Here is a 12,842-nt window from a genome sequence, read left to right as displayed (position 1 = left end):
GATGTCTTTTTGTGTACGGATGAGTCACAATCATAACACGCAGCAGCCAGGTGGGCAATGGGCATGTCATGTGCTACGGCAGAGGGGGAATAGTACACAAACTTGCTTGACCGGCGTTACTTTTAGCTTTTTTTAGTTAGCTTACGTCCTTCCACTAAACGTGTTTTGTTTATATTACAGAAGTAACCCACATGACGAGCGGCCGCTACGGCTAAGTTCAGAGGAGCCCCTTCAGCTGGGGCCACCGCCTCGAACCTGCTATCCTCTAGTCGTGATACTCGCGCGCGACCCGCGCGACACCACCGAGCTACGGCCCGATGACACGGTAAGTCCACTTCGGAGCCCAGAGTCTGCTTTTTGACTATTCTTTTTACTTATAAAGGCTCATTTAGACGGCGCACGAACTCAATTCACAAGTTACATCAATTCAGTTCAGCCGACCGATCAAATAACGCAATGTAATGAAACTCGCATGCGAGATCTCGCACCGTCTAAATGAGGCCTAACAAAGGTATGAAAGGACTTCGAAATTTAGTTTTCCTTCTGATTAACAACGCACTATAGTTATATTTTTAGTATTAGGTACCTACCTACCGCGCCCGAACAATTGAGTGATATATATACCACAGAGACTAATACAGGGTGTTACTGACCATCGGGCTTTAAATCCAGGGTTCGATTCTACTCGCTAAACTGAGCTACTTTTATTATGGCACCAACCGAGAAATCCCGAAAATTTTTTTTCTCAAAAATGGACGGCAAGGTCGACTTTGCTGTCTAAAAAATAGGTCGCGAAGCGCGTAGTTTATGGTCACTCAAAAATTAAAAAGTTAATAACATTGCAGTCTCGCTTTTGGGACTGCAATGTTGCATACAAATTCCATTATTTGTCGAGTTCCAAACTTTTTAAAATTTGATATGGCCATATCAAATGAAGGCACAGGCCCATTAAACAGCCAAACAGATGATTAGTACCGCGACTATTTAGTTGTCTCAAATAGGTTGGCGTATTTTCGGCAGAAAAATACACTTCTATTTATTTATTAAAAAAATAAAAAGGCGGCAAGGACTTTTTTCTGTGAAAATATATACGTAAGAACGTTGGTTTTGTAAAATATTTCTATGATATTTATATTTCTTGCACCATTTTTGAGAAAAGCACTATATGTGACTCGGCTGGAAGGCTACTTGCTGGCTTCGGATTCAATTAAACGGACTCCCAAGGTCGTCCGTTTAAAACGAATCCTCAGCCTGCAAGTAGCTACTTCCGAGCCTCGACAATAATGTACTATTACATTATCATACATTTTGTCTCATCAGATGTCGACGTTTTCTATGGAAAAGCCAAAAAATTTCCCCCGATTTTAGGGTTGGTCCCATAGTAAAAGTAGCTCAGTTTAGCGAGTAAAATCAAGCCCTGGAATTAAAGCCCCATTGTCAGACACATACTGTATAATTTAGTAATATTTTCCATCCCAAAACAAAACCGTGATGACGGGACGACCTTGACACCTTTTGAGTGGCGGGAGTGTGCATCGGATAGGACCAAATGGCAGGAAAGACGAGGCCTTTGCCCAGCAGTGGGACACTCGTATAGGTAAAAAAAAGTTGCATTCTCGTGTTGTCTAAAATTGAATATCGTCATTTCAGGTAGCGTTGGTGAGCGTGGTGCACATTCGCGATGACCAGTGCCCGCTGCCCAGCGGCATCATCGCGCAATATCTCAAGCAAGCCAACGGGCATCTCTCCTGTCTCAAGGTAAACAATATACATGTATCACTTCAGGTAGCGTTGGTGAGAGTGACACATTCGTGATGACCAGTGCCCGACAACTTAACCTCGTAATTTTCTGTTTGATCGTATCTCGCAATGCATAATCATAGTAGTAGTATTTGATGTCATGAATAACATGCAGCTCGATTTCCATGGTATCGACGGTCTATTTAAGCCGCGATTTTAGTTACATTGCGGACTATTGGTTACATCCAATTCAGTCGACCAATCAAATACCGCACTGTCTAAGGACTAGTTGCACCAACCACATTTGACAGACTGATCAACGTCAGCCGGCGCCCCGGCGCTTTACTATGAAACATTCCGCACATAAAAATTTACCCAACTCTTTAACGATACGAACAGTTTGGTGCAACCGACCCTTAATGACCCTTAATTGTCGGAGGACACCTATATCACCTACTAATGAAGAAAATGTTTTCCAGCAACTATACGTGACAGGCGAGCAATGCGACCCGTCAGAGCGATACGCGGGCGCAGAATCTGCGTTGTGCTGCGTGTGCGCGTCCGCGCCGCTGTCGCGCGCGCTCCTGCCCTGCAGGCACGCCTGTCTCTGCGCACACTGCCTGCGTGAGTACACACTACACCGTAGAAGACACCCATAGACTAGGAATCCTCTAGACGGAGTTTAGAGCAATTATTTCATGAAACAGATGCTGCAAAAAATACAGGGGTGCGGGGGACGAGGTGAGCTAGTCCCGTGCCCTGATTGGAACGTTCAAAGACACGGGCTTTACACGAAGACATTTTGTCTCAAGTTACGTTAATTTTTTTTTGCTATTATTTTCGTGAAATAACGCGTGCTACGTGCAAGCACGCGTTTTACTAATTGGTAATTAATTGCAAGTAATTATCGTTACATCCGCTTACGAACTAATAATTTACCATCTTTGATTTAAATTGACCATTTGTACCTTATCGGTAAGATATAAAATCTACCGATTTTCAACGTGTTTTGATGTAGGTACCGATGTTCAGTCAGCAGCAGAAGTTGCTAAGCGGGCGAGTTGTTCAAAATTACCTTGACACGCTCTTATTCTCTTAACAATAAAATCGCGTCAAGATCATTTTGAACACCTCGCCCGCTTAGCAACTTCTGCTGTTGACTGTTCAATGTGTGTTGCAATTAGTACATAATACTCGACGACTAATATCTTGTTTAATTAAAATCTTATAACTCTAATGAGCAGTTTCGACACACGTTTGTTATAATAAAATAGGTCCTAAAATTATACTTGTGTCTTAAATAACTAGATTTGCTACGTGACGGGCGCCGTAAGCGATTAAAAAATCATTATGAATTAATATGAAATTACTAATAAGTTACTGCGAAGATGTTTAGTTATGATGTGATGCCATAATAACCGGACAGACAATAGAATAATTACGACGAGTTTTTTTACGTTCTCATATTTTAAAGCGATCTCTTTATTTTACCGATAAAAATGTATTTTTGGTTATTAGTGTTCCGTACAAAACTTTGTTCACGGAACACTTATTTTTATTGCCTTACTTCGGTCTTGTTTTTATTGCCATGTTACTCTTAGTTGGGGCATATGAACTAGAAAACAAATTTTACCTAAGTCAAGTCATGCTCTAGTGACAAGCTAACTCTTGCCAAATCTTAGGTATTTACTAAATATACGTATTAATTACCTATTTTCGATCGCATCCAAATTCCAAACATCTGTAGCAGTCAGATACAGATGCACCCAAATCTTGGTAAATATTGATTAATTATTTATTGGTTATTTTTGTTTGTTTAACCTTTCCTATATTAGTACGTTGGAAAGGTTAAACAACAGTTGATGTCAGTACATCAACTGTGGACCTTATGCCTTTGAAATAAGGTACGAATTGTCATGGACGATGGTAAATGGATGCACCAATGCCGCGGTAATAATAAAAGGTGTATCGATTAATTCGTGGCACGCGTCACCTTGGCCCTCGAGTCGCGGCCTCCCGACCGGCCGGTCACAGTGTGAATGCTGTTAATGCTATCAATAGGATACAACATATTGTAAATATACATATTATATTAGATTTACGTGTTTATCAAACAAAGAAATTGTCGACAATCGCGACCTGTACCACACGAGCAAAGCGTCGTTGGCGTTTAGGCCGCGAAATTCACGCTCCGCTTCCATAATTTATTGTCAGCTCTGTCACGTAGTATATGCCGATTCCATATTGGGATACCGTCCTCCAATTGAGGGGGGACTTAAACCTTGTCGAGGCAGCTTGTACCTTTATTTGACGTTCATAAGCGCATTCATAATATGCCTACTTGAATAATAAAAAATCTTTACCTAAAATAATAGTTCTATTATTAGTATAGCTTTCATGACAGTGTCGAGCGTCCTAACGTTCAAATTTAACTGTCTCGTCCTTACATCCGATGCGAGTCGCTATCAATATTAATGCCCACCGCTAAACTATTCAAATGGAGGTGTTTTGGGTTTAGAATAAACACGTTTCGATTGTCAGTAACACGCGTTTAGCCAAATATGTTAAGAACGTTTTCGTAAAACTGCACAATTGTTTTTGAGATGCATCTTTGTGATAACGATGTTCGAAATGAATTGACGAACAACGAACTAAGATTTACCTGACGCAGATTTTGTTAATAGAATACATAATTAAACTGATATCAATTAGCCAAAAAAGCAAAACGGTCCGACATAGATAATTTCATAATCATTTAGATTTCCAAATTTGGTTACGATTGGTTAAGTTTTAGAGGAGGAAACAATCGAGTACGAAACCTCGATTTTTGAGATTTTTAAGCAGGATTTTTCGCCTTGTCCTTATCACACTAGTTTTAGGAGCCGCTTCCGTTAGCGAGACGGGTATATTTACCTAAACTATTTAAAACTCAGCTCCTGTTTCGTCTTAAGACTTTGTCGCTGGGTCTTTCCTGGAAACCCGTATGGCCTACACATTCACCTCATACAGTATGACAGGCATAGAAAGGGTTCATTCACATATAACGTCATAAGGTCATGCCAAATGTGACAGTTTGTATTAAAGACCTATCTTTTTGCTATGAAAATGTGTGGCAAGGCAGGAGGGGGTCTAAAAAAGCGAAATTTGTGTGATGTGACCCCAAAAAACAACTCAACAGCTACTATTGGCCTGTTTTCCTGTCCTATACAATAGTAGTTGACTGTAAGCAGAAATATATGTATAACCGATTTGAAATGGTAACTATTACGTGTCCAACCTCGACGATCAATAATGACATCAGAGCTCTCATCAGCGTACAAGATACGTGATATCCTTAACAGTCACCAAGGACTGGTTTTATTGAGCACATAGCTAATCCAGAGGAAAACATCCGCATAAACATCCTGTAATTTTTATGTTATCTACTACATACTCTTAAGTCTTAACTGTTTGAATGCCAAAGATGTCAACTGACAGTCTGACACGCGCGGCTGCACCCTAATGCCAAACTACGTGCATTCCGACAAAGTCCATGATCAAAAGGTAATTTTTTAATTAAGATCGTGCCAAGCGGCATCGCGAGACTAAAGTGCATGTTGTTCCATACATTTGTGTTCCTTACTAAACCTACTAAAGATAGACATAGACATAGAACAATTTTATTCAACATCACATGAAATGACAGAGTTAACAAATAGTGTAACACATGTTACAGATAAATCTTAAATTTACACTAAAACTATGAAATTGAGTTGCACATCTAAGGGAGAAATATTCATGAGTGTTAAATAGGAGCTTGCCTCAGCATAATGTTGCAGCGTATTAACTACAACGTTGGTTTTCAGGCAGACCCTTGATACATTATCCCTTGCTTCTGTTAGTCGGAAACTAAATGGCTTAAAGTTATGTTGAATATGTACCTATGAGTGTAAGTAAACCACAAGTATTAGAATTTGGACAGAATAATTGCTAGTACCTATGGTGTAAGTAGAATTGAATAGAAAATAAAGAATAATAATATGGAAGGAAGTATATGATCTTATAAGATAAATTATGAGTGTAAATATAATTAATAAAGGTAAAAATAGATAATCTAACAAATTAGATAATCTCCAAACTTTTTTACCTGAGGGCCATATTGCGCCACAGAATTTTCGCGCGGGCCACCGTCGGTGCCGGCACGGGGGGGGGGGCCGCGGGCCGGGGTTTGGAGAGCCCAGATCTAACAGAATAAAACCTACAATCATATCTCTTTTAGATCGGTTAATAATAAGATTGCATCTTCATCGTCACAAGTATCATAAACACACTGTATAAGCTGCATACGTGACATCCTTGTTAATTTATCACGATCAAGGATGCAAGTTTTATTGGTCGTGCAGAAGAGACAGGAAAATCTGCAACTTTACCTTGTATTTATGAATATTAAAAGAGTGCGATAATCCCAAGATGTAGGTATTTCGGAACGTTGCGGATCGATTTCGATGCGGGTTTTTTTTACGTTAAAGCATAAGTATATTTATTACGTTAAAAAACCGGGCAAGTGCGAGTCGGACTCGGGTTCCGTACCATAATTTAAAAAAAAGGCAAAAAAAACGGTCACCCATCCATGTACTGACCACGCCCGACGTTGCTTAACTTCGGTCACAAATCACGTTTGTTGTATGGGAGTCCCACTTAAATATTTATTTTATTCTGTTTTTAGTATGTGTTGTTCTAGCGGCAACAGAAATACATCATCTGTGAAAATTTCAACTGTCTAGCTATCACGGTTCGTGAGCTACATAGTCTTAATGCCTATGACTATGCCTATGATATAGCCTGGTGACAGACGGACGGACGGACGGACGGACAGCAGAGTCTTAGTAATAGGGTCCCGTTTTACTCTTTGGGTACGGAATCCTAAAAAGGGTACCTTAGCAGTTTCTCGCGTAGGAGGTTTTCAAAATTGTTATTAATTAATATTTATATGTATTACAAAACAATGTACTGAAATAATATTTTCTGGTTACAGCGAAGCTGGACAAGTGTCCGATCTGCCGCAGCCCCATCACGTCCTATTTCTGTATCCGAAACGATGAAGAACCGCTCTCCGAGCTCAAGCAGCAACGCTTCCCCTTCAACAGGCGGCTCTTCAACCTGTTCCACTACCACTAGTGGGACTAGTTCCATCTAGTTCCATAACTGGTAACATCACATCCTACTTCTGTATCCGAAACTACGAGGACCCGAGCTCAAGCAGCAACGCTTCCTCTTCAACCTGTTCCACTACCACTACTGGGACTAGTTCCATCTAGTTCCATAACTGGTAACATCACATCCTACTTCTGTATCCGAAACTGCGAGGAGCCATTCTCTGAGCTCAAGCAGCAACGCTTCCTCTTCAACCTGTTCCACTACCACTAGTAGGATTAGTTCCATCTAGGTCCATAACTGGTAACATCGCATCCTACTTCTGTATCCGAAACTACGAGGAGCCATTCTCTGAGCTCAAGCAGCAACGCTTCCCCTTCAACAGGCAGCTCTTCAACCTGTTCCACTACCACTAGTGGGACTAGTTCCATAACTTCTCATGTTCCGACACTACTGTATCCGAAACGACGAAGAACCGCTCTCCTAGCTCAAGCAGCAGCTCTTCCCCTCTAACTTGCTCCACTAACACCAGTGGGACTAATCCCATCACTAGTAACATGTTCCGCTAGCAGTTCCACTAGTTATACGTTTGGGAACAAGTTCCATCTGTAATTTTAGTAACAAGAATATTACCACTAGTAATTGTAGTGACTCGAGCACTCAATTAGTTCTATACACATACTAAAACCTAGTTAAGTATTAAAAAAACAGAAAACTGTTCTGCACTAATGGAACACTCAAAAGTTCCATAGTCACATTGGAACATACGGACTACGATGTGAATGTGATTAAAGTATAAAATAGTAATGTTAATATAAGCCCCTATTTGATGTTTCACTTAGAAATTGTAGGTAGTGGACTTTATTACAACAGCAACAGTGAAGTGAAAGTTGCCATCTGACTGAAGTGATGTGAAAATGACTAAGTGATAAATATGATAAATTCAGTGTAATGTTATATTGACGATAAAATCGTAATATCGGCGGTCGATATATAATGAACTTTTGGGACATTTAAACAGCAATATATCCTTAAAAAAATATACCTACGATTGATTTTTCTAAGATAATCACATTGTAAAAAAACAATGTGTAGATTTCAAGTGTTTCCTTTGCATTTGAAGTAATATTTTTGTTTAGATTGGCCTTAAGTTCTGGAGTTTCTTAGGAAATGTTTATCTACTATTCATAATCTAAAGAAATCCTATTATCAGATAAACATTTTTTGAGAAACGGGTCTATGTACTGGCAATTATTTATGTTAACTGTTTTTTATGTTATTTATGTTAGCTTTAGAGGCTATTGCGATTCTCAGGGTCCTATGTGTACAAAATGTCATATTTTTATGATGCTGAGCGCCTATAGATATTGCTCTGAATGTTGACCTTTCATACACTATCTGTACCCCTAAATTTCATTCGATAACGTGACGGGGATGTACGCGTTTGCGTTAAGTCGCATTTTGTATGGGTTTTTGCGCAGCGCGCCTAACGGGACATTTTGGAAACTCGAAATCCATCGAATGAAACTTACACTAAGGGTACCAATCCCTGAGAATTTGAAATATCAGTAACCCTTTCGGCTTTTATTTCGTTTTAGTTAGTGCTTTTAATTTCTTAGTCAGAATAGTTGTAAGTTATTTTGGACTTGTGATGTTTGTTTGAAGGAATGTTATTTTTTATATTTAAAAAACGAAAAGACAATGTTTATTTGAGATTGTATGCGTATATTTTTTTGTGTGATATGGAAGAATTTATTGTTTCACATTTTTCTTTGTAAATAGATTATTTTAGTTGAATTATATGACTGTGAGAGCCTTTTCGAAATTATATACTATGTAAACAAGTTAACTAGGGTATTAGCGGCTATTGGACAAAAGCATCTTCAAAAAATATAAGTATGAAAAAGTTCCACACTATTTCAATGTCATGTTTCCCCTTTATGCCACAGATAATTGTATTTCTTGTGTGCATTTGCCCCATAGATCCAATTACCCTGTCAATCTTATGTTAAAAATGAAGTCAAAATATAAAATAAGGATTCATTGCGTCATTCAAATGTAAAATTACACTATCAAAACATTCTATAAAATTATTAGTAGTTTACTTAATATCTTCTGACGCAGTAATATCTTTACTACCGACCATTATTAATAATATTATAATAACCCTAAAAATATTCTCACAATATGGTAGATTTTCGATCTCTAGTAATTTCTTCTAAACTCATCTTATGACATATATACTTACGATTTACGAAAATTCCTAGTATATTCATTAGCCAATAAGACATTTTATAGTTGAAAATGTTCTTTGGATACAAATGGAAACACTCCTAACAGACAACTGCAATATGTTACACAACGAAGGCCGCAAAAATATCTGACACCATCTTATTTGTAGCAACATAAGAGCGTGTCACATATTTTTGCGGCCTTCGAAGAGTAACATACTATTGCAGGGGACTGTACATCGGTGGACCTTATTGCAAAAGGTCCACCGATGTACACATAGGTACATTCGTCATCAAAAATATGTTTAAGTAAATTTTTCAGAAATCAGAAATTATTTATTTGCATTGATACAGTATGGGGATGTTACAATATATGGTGTTAGTCTTGTACCTAGCTTGCATGCAAGCGTGCAAATTCATCATTATAATCATAAATATAAAATTCACCTCCCCCCTTATTATAAAGGTGCAAAAGTAATTGAGTAAGGTGCAAAAGTGAAAACATATTTTCGACGTCGACTGCACTTTGGGAGCGTAAAATCTGTAATTTTTTAATAGTGTTTATTAAAAATGCATGTTTATGTTGGTAGTCAACAGACGATATATTTGATTGACTCACCTTTTAATTTTCAGGGTAATCGTTCTCAATAATTATGTACCTAACGACGTAGGTAACTAGGTGCATATTGCAACGCATTACCAATAAATGTGTATATATGTGTGAAGAGAGGCGCTGTGATATCGGACAGGTTCGTGTAAATATAGTATGTATGTTAGTGTTAAACACATAAGACAGTGAAATGCTTGTTATGTATCTATCATATTCTTGCTTTCAAAGTTTGACCGGTTAAAGCCTGCTCATACCGGCTGCGTATGCGTTGTAGTATACAGATCCTTATGGAAGACGGCACACCGCTTGCGTGACATGTGCGCGCGGCTCAAACATTTTAGCGCACGCGCATGTGCACGTCAGGGCACGCGCAGCTGGTGTGCTCTGGCCTTTATAGGTGTTCCAATTTTAGTTTTTTATTTGTAAATTAGAGTCGGACCAAGCTAACACTGCATGACATTTGCAATGACAAAAGTGTGGAAATGTCATTATGAATGTCAAATTTCTATGAAAATATGAACATTATGATGGCACTCCTTCACTATAGTCTGTTCAAGTCGCTGCAGTGATAGCTTAGACCAACTCCAGAGATTTTTTTTGTTTTTGCATTCATAAAGTAGTACATCACATCACCTTTGGACATTAGCATCCAGATAAATTAAAAAAAAACCAGTTTTTTTTATGTATTTGATAAGTCTGGAAAGCATGTTTTACTTTTTTTTTCTTTTATTTAATGTATAGCAATTACTTTAAACTTTAAAGTAAAGTATACAAACAAGCAATGAGTACAGCTTAAAAAAAGGCTATTTGATGAAAGAAAATTAAATAATAACCCCATACTATACGATACTATTATGTCTCGGTAAAATACGTATAAATTTTACTCACTTTAATTTATTTATAGCTTTTAGTTCAAGCATATTAATTGTAAATTATTTTACGAGTAGTCTTCCAACTATGAACCCTATTGTTAATGTCGTAGATCTCATTATCGCGTTACACCTGACACTTAGATTACCTTCAAAATCACTTTTTGGGCTGTCCATATATCACGTGATGTCAATAATTTCAACTACTGTTGTCCAGACATTGTGATCGTGTTTTATAAACGTAATGTCACATTGTCACCCACACGTTATCAAGTCTTAATGTCACGTTGTATATAGACGGCCCCGTAGTTCAATTTAGTGATGTTACACCTAGTAAGTACTCTTTGGTCCAATGTTTTAAAATAAGTTAGTGCAAAAATGATGAGTAGTAACTTTGCAAGAATTTGTTTAATGTAGCATAATTATGAAGTAAGTTTAAGAGGGGCTATTCCGTTTTAGTGATTAGGGTCAGTGAGGGAGCAGTGACTCGGAAAAAATTGCCGGGTACAGTGGCTCACTCACTCAACCTAAAGGGTGCTAGTCACTGTAGTACAGTATATAGCGATATTTGGGCAAATGAGCCACTGTTCCCGTGTTGACCCTATACCTACCCGCTTTAATTAGTATGTATTAGTGGGCAACAATTAAATTCGACCAATCATAGTGTCGTATTGCGTATGTTTTGTCCCTCACGGAGGCACGCGTATACCACTTCTATAGGATCCTACCCTCTATGATCGGAATAGTCCCCCTAATACTTTTGTTTTTTAATTCACTAGATTTGGACCAAAGCGTTACTCGACAGGATCAGATACGATTTGCCGTCCACGCTCTGAATATGGTAATATGCGTCAATCTGCCAATACCGTTAGTATACTATGTACAGTTTACTTTTGGACTCCTTTAAATCAGCTTATTCGAGGCTCAAGACTTGCAGCTATAATTCCTTTGTTTTATATTTTCCTGTCCTCCGGCCGGTAAGCGTCAACTTTCGGTCCGCTGCGCTATACAGTCTGACAAAGAAGAGTAGAAATTATAAAACGGCAACACTGTAGTGTCATCCCGTTTTCTTATATAAATTGGTTCGAAAGGGACGACACTACTCACACTACAGTCTTGCCACTTTTTAATTTCTAGTTTTTTATTGTCAGAGTACGAAGTTGCCGCTTTCCGGCTCCGTCGCGCAGAAAAATAGTATACAAACCTCGGCCAGTAAATGGAAGCCTCAGATCACATGTAATCCGATACATTTACTTTACTGCCCTAGGTATGTAATATTTTATTACAGTACATATGGTGCTACTTTACCGCTCTAGGGAGGGATTAAGGACAATACGTGCCTATGTCAAAAATCTGAAGGGCCATATGTACTGTAAAACGTTGTACAATACACGTGCGAAAAGGTAATTCGTCGGTTAACACTTTGACTACCGAGAACCCGCCTAGTAGGCACTCGTAATGTTTGCTCAGATGCCGGACAACCCGCCCAGCGGGTTGCTTTGTACGCAGATATAGACGACCGGTTTCTGGGGTAGTGCGCCGTTTTTTGCCCGGTTGCGAAAGTGTTAAAGGTCGTGCGAGTTTCCTACTTTTCGCACTTGTATCGTAATTGTTTTATATTTTGATTGAAAGAGTGCAATGGCAATACATGGTAATTTGGTAATGCCACAGTGTATGTGATATTTTGAATGTGTTTATTGATAATATAGATTCTAGTCTGTACCGCTGAAAGTTTCTTTCTGTAAATTGTGAATTTAATTTGTTTATAAATGTGAAATAAAGGAGTCTAAATAAATGTTATTAATCAAGTGTTTAGATATCGCAATTCGGTATTATTAAAACGCTAGTATTAACACAACATAAAAATAAAGTGTATATTTTTATTTAGAACATTGTAACGAAATTGGAAAATAAACGTAATTGCCAAAGTAATCGTTGTTTCATCTTCAAATGTTACCATTCGGGACAATTGGGGTTCATTCCTTTTAATGCAAGTATAAGAGATGACTCTGTATGGTGGCAGAGGAGACGCCCTTGCACATCCTCACAGAGTGCCCTGGCCTAATGCGCACTCGTGACTTAACCTGCGGGCCTGTCAAATATAATCATTGAAAAAGAGACCTTGACATTTAAAACAAGACTTAAATTCACACGCACGGATCCGTGTCTAAGCATACGAGGAGTTAATCCTGGGCAGACACATGTAGCGCCCAGAAGAGTTAGTCTCGAGATCGAAAAGATCCTGCAGCTGTTTGAAGT

The 12,842-nt window shown here is 38.5% G+C and overlaps 1 protein-coding gene across 1 annotated transcript in view; it reads left to right on the top strand.

The window, feature by feature from the left end:
- Window positions 1–12,515, top strand: part of LOC134673411 (cell growth regulator with RING finger domain protein 1-like) — a 114,937-nt gene extending 102,422 nt beyond the window's left edge. The window contains exons 4-7 of the mRNA XM_063531394.1: window positions 181–325; window positions 1,651–1,758; window positions 2,220–2,364; window positions 6,755–12,515. Of these exons, the coding sequence (XP_063387464.1) occupies window positions 181–325; window positions 1,651–1,758; window positions 2,220–2,364; window positions 6,755–6,897 (541 nt within the window). The 3' untranslated portion in view covers window positions 6,898–12,515. The remainder of the gene's footprint in view (window positions 1–180; window positions 326–1,650; window positions 1,759–2,219; window positions 2,365–6,754) is intronic.
- The last annotated feature ends 327 nt before the right edge of the window (window positions 12,516–12,842 follow it).

Source organism: Cydia fagiglandana, chromosome 18 (genome assembly GCF_963556715.1).
Source record: "Cydia fagiglandana chromosome 18, ilCydFagi1.1, whole genome shotgun sequence".
Taxonomy (NCBI): Eukaryota; Metazoa; Arthropoda; class Insecta; order Lepidoptera; family Tortricidae; genus Cydia; species Cydia fagiglandana.
This window is presented reverse-complemented; position numbering and strand designations above follow the sequence as displayed.